This window comes from Vicia villosa, unplaced genomic scaffold (genome assembly GCF_029867415.1).
Source record: "Vicia villosa cultivar HV-30 ecotype Madison, WI unplaced genomic scaffold, Vvil1.0 ctg.003014F_1_1, whole genome shotgun sequence".
Taxonomy (NCBI): Eukaryota; Viridiplantae; Streptophyta; class Magnoliopsida; order Fabales; family Fabaceae; genus Vicia; species Vicia villosa.
In genome coordinates, this window is record NW_026706093.1 from 1 (window position 1) to 20,710 (window position 20,710).

Genomic DNA, 20,710 nt, shown 5'->3' on the forward strand with positions numbered 1-20,710 from the left:
AGTAAAAAATGTGAGTATTTCAAATAATTATAACTTATTTTTATATTAAAACATAACTTAAAAATTAGTTCAATATTTATTCCAATTATATATTTTTTAGATTGCTCCTACAAAAACGACTCTTTAATTTATTACGAAAAAATAAATATATGCAATATGTTAATTGAATAATTATGAGAAATCAATTTATTTTTCTCTAAATATTATCTATAAAAAAGAATTGATGTCAATATAGTAAATATTTTTTAATTGTCATGAAATCATAATAGAAAGTTTTTATAAATGACTATAATGACATTGATTGACAAAATTTGAAGATGTGTGACCACTTCACCACTCGACAAAAAATGTTATATTTATGTGACACAAAAGGTTATAAATTTATAATGGATGAATAATAACGACATTGATGAATATAACATAACTGTCATTTAAATATTATTTCTAATAATTATAATTATTTTTATTTTATCATTGGTAATAAATTGAAATAACTAAAACTTTATATGTGTATAATTGTAATTGTAAATAAATTAAAATAAATAAAATTTATGTTAATTTTTATTATTATTAATTAATAAAAAAGGGTTTTCTCTAGCCGCCCATGAGAACTCCGTAGAAACCTTCTGCTTCAGCTTTCACGGCGTCACTGGGTCTCGTTTCGGATTGCGGAAGTGGAAGAAGCGTTTGTTTCAACCCCGTTTGTTTCAACCCTCTCTCTATCTGATGGTATTCCCTCTCTCTATCTGATGGTATTCTTGGCGGCAACCACTGAGTGTTTGGTCAATCATAATAGGGGCTGAAGTTAGTTCTTCTTCAAGTACACGAGAGTTTCCCTTTTGTTTTCACAGGTTTGCTTTAATTTTTCAAACTTGTTATTATTCTGAATTTTTTTTTTTTATGGTTTAGTATTTTTTTTAATATTTAATTTTATTGAAGTGTGAATGTTTTGAAATCAGGAGTGAAATCTATTTTCATTGATCCGAATCAAAGGAAGATAATAGTTGTTGGTACTGTGAATCCTATGAAATCTATCCTTAGAGAAGGAAGAAGTACTGGAAAAATCTGAAGCGTCAGAAGGCTGTATGTTATTAACCTTTCAACATCAGGAATTCCCGCAGAGATCACATCACTAAAGTAATATAGATTGTCCTCAATTTCATCTACAGCAGCCGTAATGGTAGCCTTTGAGTCTGGGCCTGGATTTCTGTCTCAGCAACCATAATATTTTATTAATATTAATATTATTATTATTATTATTATTATTATTATTATTATTATTATTATTATTATTATTATTATGTTTGTATAATTAAGGTTTGATTCTCATGAATTATTATTATTATTATTATTATTATTATTATTATTATTATTATTATTATTATTATTATTATTATTATTATTATTATTATTATTATTATTATTATTAGGTAGTAATATAGATTGTCCTCAATTTCATCTACAGCAGCCGTAATGGTAGCCTTTGAGTCTGGGCCTGGATTTCTATCTCATCAATCATAATATTATTATTATTATTATTATTATTATTATTATTATTATTATTATTATTATTATTATTATTAGGTTTGTATAATTAAGATTTTATTCTCACGATGACATGTGGTTTCGATTGTTGTAAGGATGACATGTGGCTAGGGTTGTCATCATGACATCTTTACATTTATATTAAGTAGATTAAGATTAAGATTAAGATAAGATTTATCTGCTGCCTTAGGTGTGATTTCCTTCCATGTATCATTCATCCTTAGAGGCCACGAAATGCTGCTCAAATTGTTCAACTTCATTAAAAAAATACAACATCTATTTTAATATATAAAAATGAATTACTACCAAATTGCCTTAATTACCCTAATGACAAACAATAAAACATGGTTTTGCATACCCCTGAGCGTAATTTTACATTTAATCATCATTACATTCCCACACTTTACTTAATGCAAAAGTTATTTATTGGAATATGCAAAAACGTGTACTGCACTCTATAATTTAGCTGCAAGTGGAACATACATATTTATGATAAACAAACTTTTCATCATTTCTCCCTATGTCTATATATTTTCGTATCAAGTCTAACCACTGCATGTGTAAACTTTTCCATCTCCCTATTCTCATTTTTCAAACAGCAGTGGAGCGGTAGGGTTTCTCTTCACCTTCACCATTTCCATTATTTTTTCTTCATTCAACCTTACTGATAGAGTTCTGTTTCTTCCACTACTTTTCTCAACAGAATATGAGCAGAAAGTTTTCCCCGATTAAGGATCTCAACGATTCAAAAGAAACATGGAGATTGGCCGTTCGAGTTGTTGATTTTTGGAGTGTTATCAACAGCAAGGGTAAGGAGCATCTGGAGATGGTTCTAATGGACGTATCGGTAATGATCCGTATTCTCTCAACAAGTTTATTAGGTTATTATATTTTTCAGTTATGATATTGTTGTTGTTTGTCATCGTCAGGGTGATAGGATACAAGTTTTGATTCGTTCTGACCACACACCAAAATGGAAAGCAAGAATACGCGAAAACATGTCTTGCATAATCAACAATGGAACTGTTTATGAAAACGATTTTCAGTGGAAGCTTTGTGATCACGACAAGAAATTTGTGTTTATTGGTGGTACAACTGTTAAGGAAGTTGAAATTCAGAACCTTCCTCCCAAAAGATTTTTTTTTCAAAGACTTTAATGATATTCTTGGAGGAAATTGTGAGATGAACCGACTTGAAGGTAAATATATTAGGTCATTTGATTTCTTCATACTACAATGTTGTTTATTATTACAGAAGTTGATTTTAACTTTCTCTCTTACTATGTTTTGTAGATATCATTGGTGTGGTTCAAGAAATCAACAATTTTCAATACAACAATTCTGGAAAAAAATCATTTGTTTCACTGAGTCTTAAAGACTTGAAGTAAATTATCTCAATTCAAATATTACAACTGTGTTCCATCATTATTATCTTATTGATATTTTTTATGTTTATTTCTGCAGAGGAGTCATTGTTAACTGCACATTATGGGAGAGCTACGGAACAAAATTTTTGGACTTCTACCACGACGAAAAAAACAGTGGTGCTATTGTAATAATACTAACTCATGCAATGATAAAGGAATCACAAGGTTTGTATCAATAATCTCCTATTTTTCAAATACTATTCGCAGAGCAATAAATTTGATACTCTATTTTTGGTCTTTTTCAGTCTCAAATGGTTGGAGTGGATCTAAGTTGCTTATTAACGAAGACATTCCAGAGATAACTGAGTATTTATCAAAGTATACACAAATTGTTATATTCTTAAAGTATAATAAGCTCCCTTAAAATTTATCATCATTTACATTCATTTTTGGTTCAATGTTTCAGGTTACCGTCAAATGAGCAGACTGAAAAGCCTTCGCAGTCTTCGAAGGGAATGTCTCTTTGGTCTGGTGCCTCTCAATTCACCCCAGTCGAAAGTTTCGTTCATAAGGCCAAGTGTATTTCTCTCAGTGAACTTTGCAAGGTGAAACAGGTACATGGTTATAACAAATTTCAAATAGTAAGATCAATATTATTTTATACAGATGATTTTTGTTAGAGTGTTGCATTTTTTTATATTCAACTTATTGTATCTTAGGACATGTTATGCGTTACTGTTGGAACAACTCAAAGATTTTTTGTCTCAAAACACGGTTGGTTTTATTATGGGTGTACTAAATGTTCTCTAAAGGCATCTGATGTGAACAATCCATACAAATGTTCATGTGGACAGAATGTAGAACATGCCATACCGAGGTTGTATTTTTCAACCTTTAATCAGATTAATTCATTTGCCATTATTCAATATTTGTAGTGTTCTAATTTTATTTTCCTATGCATTTATGTAAAAAGGTATCGAGTTGACATATATGTGGTTGATGGTGATTCCAAATTTCGCTTTGTGTTTTGGGACTCTGACTGTGCCGACATTATTGGAAAGTCTGCTGATAGTATTTATAAAGCAATGCTTGAGGTTCATTTTAATTCATTACCTATTTTAATGTTTATTTGTATATGAATGAAGTACTTACATTGAATTTAATGTGCAGGAAGGTGACGACGACCCAATGATATATCCAGATGATCTTGACATGCTACTTGGTAAAAAGATGGCGTTTAGGGCTAAAGTTCAGCCAACATTTGGCCAAGCATCTGTTTGGAAACTTTCCTATGATGAAGAGTTTGTAAAGGAAATTGAGAAAGATTATATTACTGATGAAGTATGGAAATTTTTCTTTGCACATCTACATATGTCTATTTATCAATATTTGTATCTTAATCTTCATCTCAATATCTGATTTGCAGGGAGATAGCAAATCTTTAAACCAAAACCCAGTTGTTGATCGTGTTGATGAATCCATTGTATGTTAATGTTGACTAAACTTTAGCCTGTTAATTACAGTATTTTCTTTATACTTACTGTTAATTTGTTTTCTTCCAGGAGTCGTTGTCGGCATATGGAGAAAATGATCCTGATAAACAAGTGACCAATACTCCATCCAAAGGAAGTCCTGTTTATCTTGATGCTGAAGATTCCGAATTACAAGCGTATGGTACTACCCAGCTCTCAGGAACCAAGCCTGCAAAGAAAGTTAAGATTGAATCGGATGCATGAAGACTCCACCAGAACCACTTTAATTTCCATCATTATTGTTATTTTGTGATATTTTCTTGACAGTTGTTTTAATGTTTTGGTACAAGATACACGAGTTATGATCCATGGATTAAATATCAATTATCATTTTGTCATACGATATCAAATATCAATTATCATTTTGGTTTTCTTATAATTTCTCTGTAGCAATGGTGTATGGTATGTTGTTTGTGTTTAATATTGCATGATATATTGCCCGATTATACAATGCTAAGTATATTAACTGTTGTTTGTGTTTAATATTGCGTGATATGTTGTCCGATTATACAAACGATCCATATTATTTGGAAACAAATTAGTGGTAAACCATCCTACATGATATTTCTTCTTACCTGCAAGTGAAAATTAATTTTTGAATAATAAATTATATATCAGAATCGCTTTGATTTGCACAGTATTTTTTCATTAAACCATAATTTTGGCAATGTTATTTACAGTAATGTTTTACAAATTTTGGCAATGTAATTTTGGCAACTTGATTTGAATACTGCATGCATTATTTAAATATAACCTCACCAAATGTGTTTTACAAATTTTTTAATGTCGCTCTTGAAAACTGCACCAGCATCATGTCAACCATCATACCTACCTGACATATGAACAGTAGCTTGCACTACATTCTCATCTTATTTGTGCACGCTTCAGGCAATTATGGTTGCTTGGTGCATTCATTTTTTGCTTATTTAATGATTAAGTCACAATATTTTTAACTGCATAAAATAGGGAGATGACATAAACTTTTCATATTCAGCTATTTCCCTCCATAAACAAATAGTTTGGAGGGAGTCTTTGTCTATATATTTCATGCTTCCCTGCATATTCATCCATATTTTGCAGAATGATTGTATCTTCAAAGTAAGAAATCATGGAAAAGAAACAAAGCGATGAGCATGATCACTTCATGAATGTTATCAGAAGAAAAAGGCAATTTGATGCTAGACATCATAGAATTCGTGTTCTACGAGCTAAGAGAGCCAAGGCATTGGCGGCAATGAACAAAGAAAATGCATGTCAAACTCAACCCCCTGCTGATACTATATCTTCGCATTTCAGATTACCACTATCTTCTATTTCTCCAAATATTCCAAGTTCCACCATAACTGATCGAAATACACAGCAGAAAACTCACAATGTATCAACATTGAATACATTGCCAAGTTCATTAGCAAAAAAACGCCCAAGAGTTGTTTCTGTAAAGAACATTAACAATTTAGGAGTTAACCTCAGAAGGAGATTTGATAACCAGTTTATGAGCGGTGCGACGGCATCTTCAAGCCATACACCTAATCCAGATTCCAGCACCAACGAACTTTTCCAAGATGACAGTGAAGGGGATGAAGGTTCCGGTAATTCTTCAGATGGTTAGTATCTTTATTGTGATGGATTATTAACCGATTTTGAATGTTCTTACACTTAACCAAATATAATAACATAATATTTTCTAACTCATATTATTATATGCTGCTGTAGCCTGCAGTTCAGTTTCCAACTATTCAAACGACGAGCATGAAGTAGGTTTTGACACTGACATTGAAGAAGTAGATGTTCAAAGATCAGGTTGTATTTTATTTTATTGATATGTTTCTTTATTTAAAAAATCATTATCTATTATGTTATTTTACCTGACAACTGTACATTTTTGTTTAGGAGAATACTACGATTTAGGTGACCCATCATGTGAGTGTCAGCAATGTGGTGCAAATATGTGGTATATGGAGAGGAAAAACAAGTCTCGACATTCTGCTAATCCTAAGTTCTCAATGTGTTGTGGAGAAGGAAAGGTTCAAATACCTTTGTTGAGACAACCTCCACCCGTATTGCAGAGCCTGTTGTTTGAACAAAACGAAAGTGAATCAAAAATATTCCAACAACAGATTCGTCTTTACAATATGATGTTCGCATTTACTTCTCCGGGTGCTAAAATGGATAACAGATTTAATAATGGTAGAGGTCCCCCTAACTATCGTATTCAAGGTCAAACATGTCATCGTATAGGCAGCATGTTACCTTTGCCAGGTGAAAAGGCCCGTTTTGCCCAACTATATATATACGATACTGAACATGAAGTTCAGAATAGATTTGATATTTTCAGGTTTTTACTTTATACATCTTTGTTTCAACACTGTATATTATTTTGTTGTTGCAATTCTCAACATTCTGAACTCTATATGTTGGATGTTTTGCAGAAAAAGGGACGGAGTTGATATTAATATAGTTGAAAAGTTGTCTTCAATGTTATATGAACATAATGTTCATGCTCAGTCATTCAAGATGGCAAGGGACATACTTTCTCAAGGAAATGTTGCAGATCTAAAACTCCGTCTCATTTCTGATCGTCAAAATGATGGAAGAATATATAATCAACCAACAGTTTCAGAAGTTGCTGCTCTCATTGTTGGTGATGTTGATACTGCCGAAAAAAGGGATATTATAATGCAAAAACAATGTGGCCAACTTCAGAGAATAGATGAATATCACACTTCTTATTTGGGTTTTCAATATCCTTTACTTTTCCCTTACGGCGAAGATGGTTACAGACCAAACATACGGCATCGCAATAAAGGATCTACAGCGGTCCGTAATGCAGAAACAACGACCACGGTATCGGAAATTGACGATGTTCCATGGGAGGATGCAACCAAGAGAAACAGACTTACAATCAGAGAGTGGTTCGCCTTTAGGATTCAGTCAAGAAAAAACGAGGCACAGACAATTCTCAGGTCAAGGAGGTTATTTCAACAGTTTTTGGTAGATGGTTTTACAATGATGGAATCCGAGAGACTTCGATGGTTAAGAAAGAATCAGTCAAAACTACGAGTAGGGAAGTATGATCATCTTGCAGATGCTAGGACAAATGGACATACACGTGGTGCAGCTACAGGGAAAAGAGTTGTCCTACCTTCGTCGTATGTTGGAAGCCGTAGATTTATGGATCAGTTATATTTCGATGGCATGGCAATTTGTAGTTATGTTGGATTTCCTGATTTGTTTATTACATTCACATGTAATCCCAATTGGCCAGAAATACAGCGCGTATTAAGTTCTACAAATCTGAAAGCGTCTGATCGTCCGGATCTCATAACAAGAATCTTCAAATTGAAATTTGATTCGTTACTGTCCGATTTGACTAAAAAGAGTATCATGGGAAAGGTTCTTGCGTGTAAGTAATTTGTAAGTTTGATTAATTTAACTTCCTTATTCATTTTTAATGTAATGTTATAGGCTAATATGTTCATTTTATATTTGTAGATATGTACACAATTGAGTTCCAAAAAAGAGGGTTGCCCCATGCGCACATATTAATTTTCCTTCATCCGTCGAGCAAGTACCCAACACCCGCTGACATTGATCGTATCATATCAGCAGAAATACCAAACAAAGACACCGACGAAGAGTTATATAACTTGGTCAAATCTCACATGATACACGGACCTTGCGGAAATGCTTTTCGTAATTCTACGTGTATGAAGGAAGGAAAATGTTCTAAATACTTCCCTAAAGATTTCAGACGTGATACGATCGTTGATCAAGATGGATATCCGGTGTATAGACGAAGGGACAACGGACACACAGTTTCTAAGAATGGAATTGAGATTGATAACAGATTTGTTGTTCCTTACAATGCAAAGTTATTGTTGAAGTACAGAGCTCATATTAATATGGAATGGTGCAATCAAAGCACATCCGTCAAATATTTGTTTAAATACATCAACAAAGGATACGACAGAATAACTGCTGCAATTGTCATGAATGAAGATGGATCTGTTTCGCAACACGAAACCGTCGATGAAATAAAGCAGTATATTGACTGTAGGTACGTTTCTCCAAGTGAAGCTGCTTGGAGAATTTATGGTTTTTCCATTCATGGAAGAAAACCAGCTGTAGAAAGACTTCACTTTCATGGGGAGGGACAAAATTCTGTTTTTTATACTGATGTCAGTCCCATTACCAAAGTCCTTGATAAACCGAGCGTTACTGAGTCGATGTTCACTTCATGGTTTGAAGCAAACAAGAAATACGACGAAGCGCGCCAACTAACGTATAGCAATTTTGTTTCAAAGTTTGTATACGTTAAGAAAAAAAGAGAGTGGAAACCCAGACAAAAGGGATACACAATTGGAAGACTAATTTGGGTTCCTCCAACTACCGGGGAGTTGTACTATCTAAGGATGATGCTAACACATGTGAAAGGGCCGAAAAGCTACGATGAAATAAAGACAGTAAACAATGTTAGGTACGATACTTTCCGTGATGCATGTTTTGCTATGGGATTTATTGGGGATGATCGAGAATTCATAGCTGCAATAACAGAAGCATTTCATTGGGGTTCTGGACATTATTTGAGATTACTTTTTGTTCACATGTTATTGTCAAGTAGCATTAATAGGCCAAAGCATGTATGGAGTAAAACTCAACATCTGTTATCTGATGGAATTCTGTATTCTCAGCAAAGGATTGCAAACAACAGAGGTATATTACAAAAATATGATCACAGTAATTAATTACACATAATATTACTATGCTATTCCAATATTTACCAGCGATTTATTTATTTTTGTTCATTTAACAGATCTGCGCCTAACAAATGAAGAAATTCTCAATCTGACGTTGATTGAAATTGAAAAACTTCTCCAACGCAGTAGAAAGAGTTTAAGTGATTTTCCTGGAATGCCAAAACCACATGGTTACATAAATGAGGAGCTTGGAAATAATTTAATTTACGAAGAGAGAAACTACGATCCTGCTGAACAACTTCAACAGTTTAATACGCTGTATAATAACCTCACAGGTGTAAATAGTAGTTAACATCAATTAGGCAGAAGAATTTCATATAACTTAGAAACTTATATTTCTAATATGAAGCATCTAAATTATGTGTTGACTTTATTTCAGATGAACAAAGAGATGTGTTCAAACAAATCTTGACAGCTGTTGATACCCAGAACGGAGGGGTATTCTTTTTGTATGGATACGGCGGTACAGGGAAAACATACATGTGGAGAACATTAGCTTCCTACATAAGATCAAGAAGACAAATATGCTTGACAGTTGCCTCTTCAGGTATTGCATCCCTTTTGCTCCCCGGTGGTCGAACGGCACATTCGAAATTTAAAATTCCGATCCCCACACTTGAATCTTCGACATGCGACATTAACAAGGGTAGTGACAGGGGTAACATGCTAAAATTATCTAAATTGATAATTTGGGATGAAGCTCCCATGTGTCACAAATTTTGTTTTGAGGCTTTGGATAAAACACTCAGAGATATCATGGGTGGAACCAGGTCATCTGATAAAATATTTGGTGGGAAGGTAATTGTGTTTGGTGGGGATTTCAGACAGATTCTACCGGTTATTCCAAGAGGCAGCCGTTCAGATATAATTCATGCAACTATCAATTCATCATACATTTGGGATCATTGTAAGGTTCTGAAACTTACAAAAAACATGAGGCTTCAGCAATCTGGGACGACCATATCGGCATCCGAGTTAGAACGGTTTTCAAATTGGATATTAAAAGTTGGAGATGGAAAACTGGCAGAACCTAACGATGGCTATGCTGATATTGATATCCCAGCAGATATTTTGATATCTAATTTCGATGATCCCCTTCGAGCCATATTCGAAAACACTTATCCAAATTTTGAAGCTAAATTCAATAATGTAGCTTTTCTGCAGTCAAGGGCAATATTGGCTGGAACAATTGAGACAGTAGATGAAATAAATCACTATGTATTAGACAATCTTCCAGGTAATATTTAATTTTTTGTGAAAATTTATCCGACGATTTTTCACTTCCATCTTTAAGAGATCATAATATAAAGGCACTGCATTTTCAGGGGATGAAAAAGAATACCTAAGCTCTGATTCAGTCGACACGCATGATGGTGATGGCAATGAATGTTTTGATGTTTTAACTCCTGAGTTTCTGAATGGACTGAGAACGTCGGGACTTCCTAATCATAGGATCAGATTGAAAGTAAATACTCCAATCATGCTGCTCAGGAATATTGATCAAGCAGAAGGCTTATGCAATGGAACACGTCTAATCGTTACAAGATTGGCTGATCATGTCATCGAAGCTAAAATCATTTCAGGCAAGAACATCGGCGGTATCATTTATATTGCCCGAATGGACATTACTCCAACGCAGACGCCATGGCCATTCAGGATGACACGAAGACAGTTTCCTATAACAGTCTGTTATGCTATGACTATTAATAAATCTCAAGGTCAGTCTTTGGATCATGTTGGCATATATTTACCGAGGAGCGTATTCAGCCATGGCCAGTTATATGTTGCAGTTTCAAGAGTAAAGAGCAGAAAAGGCCTTAAAATCTTGATCCATGATAAGGAGAAACTTCCATTGACCACCACAACAAATGTTGTCTTCAAAGAAGTGTTTGAAAATGTGTAGTCTATAAGTTTTTGCAATATTTATGGACCTGTTGTTATTGGTATATGTTTTGTGCTCAGTTGCCTAAAATTAGCTTACAACTTAAACAACTTATTAACTGTCATGAATGGAAGATTTGATATCATCTTTGCATACTGATAATTTATTTTCATCTGTACAACTGGATTGAAGACTTACGATGAATTATAGCTGCCATAATATCAATGATTGTAGAACATCAACAATTCAAAGCTTAGCATAGTAAAAATATTCACGTTGATAACCATAATTTAAATCCATTACAGAGCCATCTGTGATTACAATCTAAGTACCATCAACAACAAATTTAAAGCTACAAGTAACATCTTTACATCCTAATCAGCTACTTTTTTCCCCAAGAACGCAAACATCAGATCTGAAAATGGAATCATGGAGAATTCTATGAAATCTCCAACTTGAAGATTTTTTGACTTTGCAAATTCGTACCAACCAACTCCAATACGTTTCTCATACTCATTCCTGCCAGCCTTAAGAATACGACAGTGATATCCCTTTCCGTCAATAAGATCTACCATCCTTATTGCATTTTGGTCTTTACGAAAACATGTCCTTGATATTTCCATTGGAATATTCTGCATTATAACTTTCTACTTATTAACCCACGATATATATAGATCTATATACGGCAGTGGATTTAACTGGGTTTTGAACTTACCAGAGCATTTTGGCCTCGCATGTTCGCTTCTGTGATATTAGATTTCCACTTTACCTCCCCGGTGTGATCAGCCATGCACTCAGCTTCAGTAAGAAACCCATCTTTTATGAGTGTTTCAAACATCTTTTCCTGCTCTTGCTCAAACTCTTTGTTAATGTTATGAGCCCATTCAAGACTGTCTCTCTCAGGATCACTGAAACACAAATTGTAAAGAATAACACTGCTATTAAGCAAAGATTTTAGAAAACAGGGGAATCCATTTATTATATTACAACATGCATGCAAATTATACTTACCTGCTTGATGGAGAAGGGACGAATGGAACTCCCCACTTCACCATATCAGAATTAAATTTTATAAGGACCTCAATTCTGATGCATTATGACAAAAAATTCTATATATAGATAGATAGTGATAACCCTTATTTTTTGGGCCAGACAACACTGATGGGCCTACATTTTTTATATGTACAAATATCCAGCATGTTTGGTAAACGAGTTTTAACAACAAAAAATTAATTATTGCAATTTTTTTAGTAGTTAGTAGATGTTACAAATCAGACCTTTAAATATACATGACACTATATTTCCTTCCATACATTTAATAAATATGTTTGCCTACATAAATTGAAGTTGCTATATATATAAGCTGATTGTATAATATGTATTCTTTATAAAGTGTAATTTGGTTTTAACATGGTAAATTGTTTATCAAACAAAATTTCTTAAAAAAACATTTCATATATAATTCATGTAAATAAACTATTTTAACACACATGATCCAATCATGATGGCCAATGTAAAGGAGCAACCATGAAGTATGTAGAACACAAGGATTTGCAAAACATATAACCATTCAAAATTTAGCATGTGCCATAATAGTAGTCTTGATAAAGTCATTCAACATTAGAGCAAAGTACCAACCCATAGGGGAAACAAAAAACATTGTTCAGATAAGTTATAAAAGTCACCACCAGATACAAAAAATTCAAAGACTTTGGTCTTTGAAACTACTTCAACAACAGACAAAAAAAGCAAAGTACTTCCACCACCTTTCAACAGCCCCATCACTTCTTCTTCATCGTAACATAAATGAAAGTGCCATGTCTCGCCAACTGACAAGTCAGTGTGTCGCCTTTCTTGAACCCCTTGGTCTTCACATAGTCGTACCATCCTTTAGTCATGTATTTCTCAGCCGGACTCGGAGCCCCGTTGCGGTATGCCGTCTTCACAGTACACTTGAATTGTTGTTTCAAATCACAATCTCTAATAGTTACCTCCTTCTGATTACTTGCCAAGCAGTCTATTGCTATCTGCTTAGGGAAATGCTGCAACAACACAAATTTTCATTGAATAAACACTTGAGATCTGCAAAGTATTAAAATATGAGGTCGATTTTCAGTATGCTTACCTGGACATTATCCTTTTTTACTCTTGAATTCTTTATAGCAATATCCCAGCAGTATGTTGGCTTTCCTCCCCACATTCTTATCCTAACATTTGAAACATTTTTCCCCTTCTTCGCAAGTTTCATTGTGCTCCTCTCACTCCCATCTGTAACAGATCTTAAGTTGGCAGTCCTTCCAAGATTTTTGCTATTACTCCTCCTCTCAACTTCAGCTGCTTTCTTCCCAACTGTTTTATCAACAACAGTTTTTGACTTCTCAGTTTTTTTGTTAGTCTGTACATTATCGTTCGCAGAGACAAGGGGGACATCAACTTCTTCAAGCTTCACACTACTCATAGGAACAACAGTATTGTTGACATTTGGAACAACTGCAGGGACATTGTTGCAAGTTTCTGCAAATCTAACAGATTTCTTAGAATTTGCTTTACCCTTTCTCACCGACCTGACAGATGATTGTGAAGCTGAGCCATCTTCAACCTCACCTACGAGTTTTTGAATTTCGTTCATTGCTTCCTCCTCACTGAAAGAAAAATTATAGTTGCATGAGCACATTATTAATCCCAAATACGGATTAACACCCCAAATATACCATGTACAGGGAATATTTGAAAGATTAACAACTTTAAAATATATATAACACCACACTATTGGCCCAGAATAAAACACCTATGCTTCATAGATTAACAGAATCAGGCAAACAAAAATTGCAATACAACTTGACCCCCCACAACGTTTCGAAGACCTGATCTGGGAAATATTAAACAGTAAACTCCATTCACATCATGATCTTTTAATCAAACAAATCTATTTTAGCATGCATCAGAAATAAAAAAAACCCTAAAACCTAACTAGATCGCACATGAACTTTATGCCAAAACAAATAAATTAAATAGGAATTCATGTATCTAACCTGATAACTTCTTCTTCCTCATCTGGAAACCACCCATACGCTGGCTTTCTTCCAAACCTCATCGTCGAAGACTGTTGCTATCTCCAGAAGTGATGTAAGTGTTTTGATAAAGACTGGAATGAGAAGGAGAGAAGTTGTGTAATGTAAACAGTTCAAAATATGTTATAACTCAACTTTGCACGTTTCCTTTTTCTTTTCCCTAGACTTATTCAGTAAATGACCCCTATCTCAATCAATAATGACTGTTACCTATGATCCCCCGTGTAACCAAAACATTTACTAATTAATTTGAAAACAACACTTTGTAGTCTAACGAAAAGAAAGCCATTTAATTTATCTCTATCTCTTAAATCCAAACATACATGCATATACTTTTTTTAAACTCTACCTATTCCATGCAGTACACGTTAGTTTTATTTAGATTTCCTTTGTTTTTTTTATTACTTACTCTTTTCTAATTTTTGCTGTGTTTTAAAAAACATAACATTATATATTTTTTATTAAAATCCACTTTTTAGGAACAAAAAATAGTTTCTATCAATCCTACTTTATTTCAAAAATTTATTTTTTAAAATCACATTTAATAAATCAAACCAATGTTATAATAATTAAAAATTTATGTAAATATTTGTAGATAAATATTCAATATATGATTATTGTCAAGATGTTGGTTTCAACTCACACATCTATTGTAAATTAATTACTAAATAGTTCAATAAAATAATATTTTATAATATTACTTAGCTTATTCATCCCACTAATTTTAAAATCCTATGGAAATAAATTTCAACAACCTATTTTTATTATTTTTCAACACTTTGTGACATATTAAAAAAACAATAGGAATTTATATATCTTTTCTTATACATAATTAACTCAGTTATAATTCATGTTACAATATTTTTTACACATATTGACATCCTTATGTGTGTTTATCAACATATATATTATTCATAATTTAAAGTTTATGCAAATAATAGTTGATAAATAATCCATATATAATTCTTTAAAAAATATTAATTACACAAAAGAATATCTTTTACTAAGAAAAGTTGACAAGTTGTTTTTTTTCCACTCGCCTATTAAATAAAAATTAATTATACAATCTAATATGAAATTTATAGTTTCTAATATTACTTTGCTTATTGATCCCACTAATTTTAATATTATACAAAACATTTTTATTACTATTCTTCAACACTTACTAATATGTTTCAAAAACATTGGGAATTTATATATATATTTGTATACATACTTAACTAAACTATAATACATGTTTCAAGATTTATTAGCCATACTGATATGCTTATGTGCATATTTCAATATATATATCAGAGTTCCCATTCTCCTATTAACTTGAAGTTTATGTTGAAAAATAAGTAAAATATTAAACATAACCAAATTATACTAACAGGAGTACATAAATGATAATTTTAAACCATGCTCATCCATTTGATTTTCACACATTGTTGCAAAGCATATGACTATTATATTGCAATTATAGAGTAGCAAGGATAACATTAGCTGTTTCAATCCAAAGAAAACTGATGAATAACAAACACAAAAAGTCTTAAACATAACATTAATCCACATACAACTGAAATAGAAAAAAAAAAAAGCCCAACAACATCATCCAAAACAATCTACTGTTCTTCCAAAACTTTGCACTTCTTCATTCACCATAGCCATCAATACCCAACAACACATATTCTTTAACCCTGCAATACAACAGAATGATAATTTTTCTGTTTACTTTCAGAAACATACAATGACAGCAACAAATAATTTAACACGTAAAACATATATCTAACCATTCTTTTCAGCTTCTCCACCAACTCTGTCCATATCATCCATTCTCTGTCATTTAAACAACATACACAGACTTAATACTTAAATTTAAATTGAATTCATATAACCTAATAGCATGCCTTTTCGGAAAATCGGATAATAACATTCTTATACCTTTCATTTTCAAAGAAAAAATTCCCAATATACACTGAGTTCGATATTTCTATCATTCTGGGGTTTATCTCCAGTCCAACACTTCCCAGAACATCCGTTAAAAATTCCACGTCTTCAAGTACAGCGAACCTCAAGCCACCCCTCAATTCCTGATGCTTCCCCGACCACCTGATTCCAAGCATCTCATCCTGCCACACCCCTGCTATGTTCTGAATCTTACTTCCCCTTTGCCAGGCGCATGCAACACCATCCATCACATGCAAAGCCCACTCAGTGCACAACTTGGTAATCCGCTCTTTCTTCGTCTTCAAACTCATCCGCAACATCTTCGATCTTTGCTTCATCCTCCTTTTAATCGCCAATCGTTTGACTGGGTCTTGAACAACAAAAAATTTCATAGTTCTGCAAAATCAGAAAAAATAATGAACAAAAGTGACATTTCATAACAAACAAACGAAACAATGAGATTCGATTACAGAAAAAAAAGAACGAAGAGTACCTGCAAGCCTTTGCAACTTGGGAGAAGCTACCCATTTTGTGAAATCTCCAACTCACGGATTAGGTTTCAGGATTTGGTACTTGAAGAGTGGAAAAAAACTGTGTCCTTTGTACTATATATACTCAAACTCCCATTACCTGTTAGACTTCCTTTCAGTAGGTAAACGTGCACAAGTTTTTGGAAACTGTTGAAATGCCTTTTTCTGTACATGCAGAAGTAAATTTAATTATATCTTTTTAATAGTAATAATTAATTTCACACCATAATCTAAAAGTCAAATGATTTTATTGGGTGGGAAAATAATTGATTGATTTATATTTATTATATAATGTAATACAAATACTTAATTATTTCGTTGCATAGATTATTAAACATGTTAGTGCATCAAACATGACTTTATATTTATAGCAAAAAACAAATTAAAAATACCTATTTAAATTTATATTGAATTTTTAATTATCATCGAATAAATTGTTTATCTTAATTAATATATTATTTTATATAAATCGTTAACCGTAATTTTTTTTGTTTAATGTTTATTCCTACCGACTTTACGTGACCCGCTATTTCACATTAGTACATCATTTCTACAGTATCTAAAACTTTATTTATTTAATTGTTTTTATAATAATTATTTATTTATAATACTATGAACTTTTTTATCCAATTTTAATATCATATTGAAAACAAATAAAAATTTATACATTAAATTAATATGGATATGCTAATTATTATTTACGAATTTTTTTTGTTTAATTATTATAACTTTTATTAGAATTCTTTAACCATAAACATATTAAATATATTAAATATTTATACCGACTTTACGTGACCCGTGCGAGCGCACGGGTCCTTTACTAGTTGAGATAGAAACGAAACCCTTCCTCTTCTTCTCAAACTCTTTTTAACACAAAATCCATCTGAGTGCAAACTCAACTTCACTACAAACCCTTCTCTTACTGCAAACCGTTCTTCACCGGAAATGTCTTTGTCATACACTTCTCACCGCATGACTCCAAAATTGACTAAACCCACAAATAATTTCCTCCTATGTAGAATCCCTTCATTTCACTTCCTCTTCAAGTTCTCACTACTTCCCCGTTCCTCTCATTTCCCGACACTCTCTTTCTCTCTCCCATTCACTATCTGTGACCAACTCTCTGATTAGAGCATCGTCGATATGCCCCTCTTCATCTCGGACGAAGAGTTCTTACTGTTATCCGGCGACACAAGCGCCATAACCCTAAAAGCACGAAGGTGAATGAGTTGCACTAGTCAAAGAGGCAGTTAATTAAGTTGAATAAACTTAAATATCATTCTTTTTATCTTTCAATTCTTTTTTATCATGCAACGTGATGTACTTTCATCTGAGACTATGCCTGATTGAGCTTTTATATGCTTGTAGGAATTAATATCAACTAAAGATGATGATGCAACCAACAAAGAGAAATTTTCTGCTGAACTTTCAATTGTAAGTGTTATGGCATACATGAACCTCTTCCCTAAATATAAGCCCAATTTTTTCCCTTTCAAATACTGCTATAATATGCTTAGAATTTGGATATAGTAGCATGGCTATCTATATTACTTTTTGGGTGGCAATCTATATAGCATTGGGGTATAGCAGCATGGCTATCTATGCAGTATGCACTGTTCTAACTGCTTATCTTAAATATGTTTTACAGAGGAAGAATGAAGGGATACTTCACATATGCTCTGTATAAACTGTTTCATTTTATAGTGTGTGAAAATAAACTGACAACTGCTTGAGAATATATCATAATATAGTTTCACGAGCCCAAATCAACTCATCAAAAACCTCTTTAATGTTATTTTTTGTGCTTAGGCCAGTTAGGTGTAGTGTGTGTTGGACATATCATACTAAGGAGGCTTGTGAATTTAATATCTTTGTTCTTTCTCTCAAAAAAAGTGTTTCTTATTTTTTTTTTCTTTTAATGATGAGTGTTTGCAGGTTCATCCTCGTCAAATTGATTCACACTCGCATGTTGTTAAAGAAAGATGATGAATGAGACTTTATACAAATACTCGATAAATATGACTGGTCCAACAATCCCATGCATCTCTTTTTTTTTCATAAACAACTCTTATATAAAGATTAGGAGTACTAGGGGTACTCCAACCCTATACAAGAAAAAAAGGAGAACAAATTAAAGTTACAATCGTCATGCACACAATGGAGGGTTTTTATACCACTCATAGAAGTTACAATTGATACTTCCTTTTGAAGTTGAAACAATCCACCACCAAGAATGCCACTGTATCTTGTAAAATACCTCCTCAAGATCAAACTTTGCATTGTTGAAGATTATGTCATTTCTCATCTTCCAAATACACCAGCAAATTGTTAACCATAAAGTTGCAGCCCTGTTACACTTCAGTTTGCCCTTCAATTGTTCTATCCAATTCATCAAATTTCCGCAGCAATCCAATACGGTTTGCATCTGAGTATCAATCCACAATAGAATTCTACTCTTCAAAGAAGCTAATTTAGAACAGTGCATGAACACATGATCTAAATCTTCTACCTGCAATTCACAAAACACACACACAGCTTGTTGTTGACGAGCTATAATATTTCTTCTTTGAAGTTGTCTCCGTGTTAGTAATCTATCTCTAACCAACCTCCAGCCAAAAATCTGGATTTTTGACGGCACCGCTGCTCCCCATATGATACTCAAACACTCTTTCATTCCAGTTGCTCCCATAGAATCCGGTTGTTGATTTAACCTCGTATAATACGATTCCACAGTGAAACAATTAGAGTTGTTGTAAGGCCAAATGAAAACATCTTTGGCACAATTGACAGGGCTGATCCCAACCAAACAGGTTTTCAATTCCCCATATTCCCTTGAAGCCTCGCTCCCCAGAACTTCTGTACCTCTAATCAAGATCCATTCCCACACTTCTCCAGTCCACTTTCCATAGTTATAGACAGAATCTTCTTTAAAAACCACTTCCTTGTATATAGAAGGAAATTGGCTAGCCAAATTACCTATCCCAATCCATTGGTTCTTCCAAAACATAATGTTTTTACAATCTCCTAGTCTAAATGTAATTTTCCTCATGAGTCCTTCATCCTCATCACACAGCTCCATAATGTCCCTCCACCATAATGACTCCTTTTTTTTGGAATAGAGTTGTCACAGCCCCACATTTTGTTTCTCACATTCCCATATCTACCTTCCAACACACCTCTCCATATAGCATCTTCCTCAGTCAAGAATCTCCAAGGCCATTTAGACAATAATGCCTTGTTATATCTTCCTACATGTTTAATCCCCAAGTCTCCTTCTTCTTTTGATTTACATACCTCCTTCCACCCTACCCAAGCAATGGATTTCTTGTCCCCGACTCCACTCCACAAAAAATTTCGTTGTATGGAGATAATCTCTTTCATCACCTTTTTTGGAACTTTGTAAAAAGAGAATTTCGCTGTTGATCCCATGCATCTCATAGAGTATGTACTGTGTTTTGTGAGTTGCATTCCATGGTGTAGTTTCTTTCTGTTCAATACGATTAAGATTTTGTTGAAATGCTTGAGGTTTGGTATATGTTCGCTATTTTGAAAGTGATTGTTGTATATTGTTTCGATAGTGGTTGTTCCCCCTTGATATGTTTTACTTGGAATAACTATTATGTTGCATAGGTGGTGTCAGATTTGCTCCTTAAAACCGTGAGAAACATGTCCTAGAATTTGCTTGTTAAAACTGAGAGAAACCTTGTGTAAGTTATGTTCCTTTAACAAGTGACTATTGTGCTCCTTAGAATTAATTTAGTTAGGAATTAATGTTGCTCCTTAAATACTTTTGCAATATGTTTTTGGATTTGCTTCGTAAATATGATGTGTGGAGGCTATTGCCAAATAATCCAACTTGTTAGGTCAGTTCTATAAAAACTTCTTAAGTCGGATACAAGTGGAGGAAATGCTTACCGAAAGCCTAGACTTATTAAGTCGGTTTTTATGTAATCAACCTAATAACATTTTCTTAAGTCAGATCCAAAACCGACTTAAGTGAAAACTTCTTATGTCGACAACTCTTAAATCAGGCTCGGAACCGTCTTAAGAAGTCGTTTTTAACCGACTTAACATTTCAGTCATTTATTTTTTTATCTT

The 20,710-nt window shown here is 33.2% G+C and overlaps 3 protein-coding genes and 1 long non-coding RNA gene across 4 annotated transcripts; 3 read left to right on the forward strand and 1 right to left on the reverse strand.

The window, feature by feature from the left end:
* Positions 1 to 1,989: 1,989 nt before the first annotated feature.
* LOC131640253 (uncharacterized) lies at positions 1,990 to 4,719 on the forward strand. The gene is made up of 11 exons (XM_058910662.1): positions 1,990 to 2,392; positions 2,475 to 2,634; positions 2,838 to 2,928; positions 3,009 to 3,136; positions 3,217 to 3,289; positions 3,378 to 3,525; positions 3,631 to 3,788; positions 3,885 to 4,005; positions 4,082 to 4,252; positions 4,338 to 4,394; positions 4,474 to 4,719. The coding sequence occupies exons 1-11, from the start codon at positions 2,252 to 2,254 to the stop codon at positions 4,645 to 4,647; spliced, it is 1,422 nt and encodes a 473-aa protein (XP_058766645.1). The 5' UTR covers positions 1,990 to 2,251; the 3' UTR covers positions 4,648 to 4,719.
* Positions 4,720 to 5,551: 832 nt separating this feature from the next.
* Positions 5,552 to 11,103, forward strand: LOC131640235 (uncharacterized). Its single transcript, XM_058910647.1, has 9 exons — positions 5,552 to 6,047; positions 6,157 to 6,243; positions 6,334 to 6,778; positions 6,873 to 7,260; positions 7,318 to 7,846; positions 7,936 to 9,156; positions 9,257 to 9,475; positions 9,580 to 10,437; positions 10,526 to 11,103. Exons 1-9 carry the CDS (start codon positions 5,552 to 5,554, stop codon positions 11,101 to 11,103), a joined length of 4,821 nt encoding a protein of 1,606 aa, XP_058766630.1.
* Positions 11,104 to 15,701: 4,598 nt separating this feature from the next.
* On the reverse strand, positions 15,702 to 16,824 carry LOC131640255 (uncharacterized). The gene is made up of 4 exons (XM_058910665.1): positions 16,576 to 16,824; positions 16,077 to 16,478; positions 15,926 to 15,971; positions 15,702 to 15,832 (listed from the first exon to the last, which is right to left on the reverse strand). Exons 1-4 carry the CDS (start codon positions 16,608 to 16,610, stop codon positions 15,827 to 15,829), a joined length of 489 nt encoding a protein of 162 aa, XP_058766648.1. The 5' UTR covers positions 16,611 to 16,824; the 3' UTR covers positions 15,702 to 15,826.
* A 643-nt stretch (positions 16,825 to 17,467) lies between these two features.
* LOC131640249 (uncharacterized) lies at positions 17,468 to 19,133 on the forward strand. Its single transcript, XR_009295195.1, has 3 exons — positions 17,468 to 17,832; positions 17,981 to 18,046; positions 18,548 to 19,133. It is a non-coding gene; the product is annotated as an uncharacterized LOC131640249 (long non-coding RNA).
* The last annotated feature ends 1,577 nt before the right edge of the window (positions 19,134 to 20,710 follow it).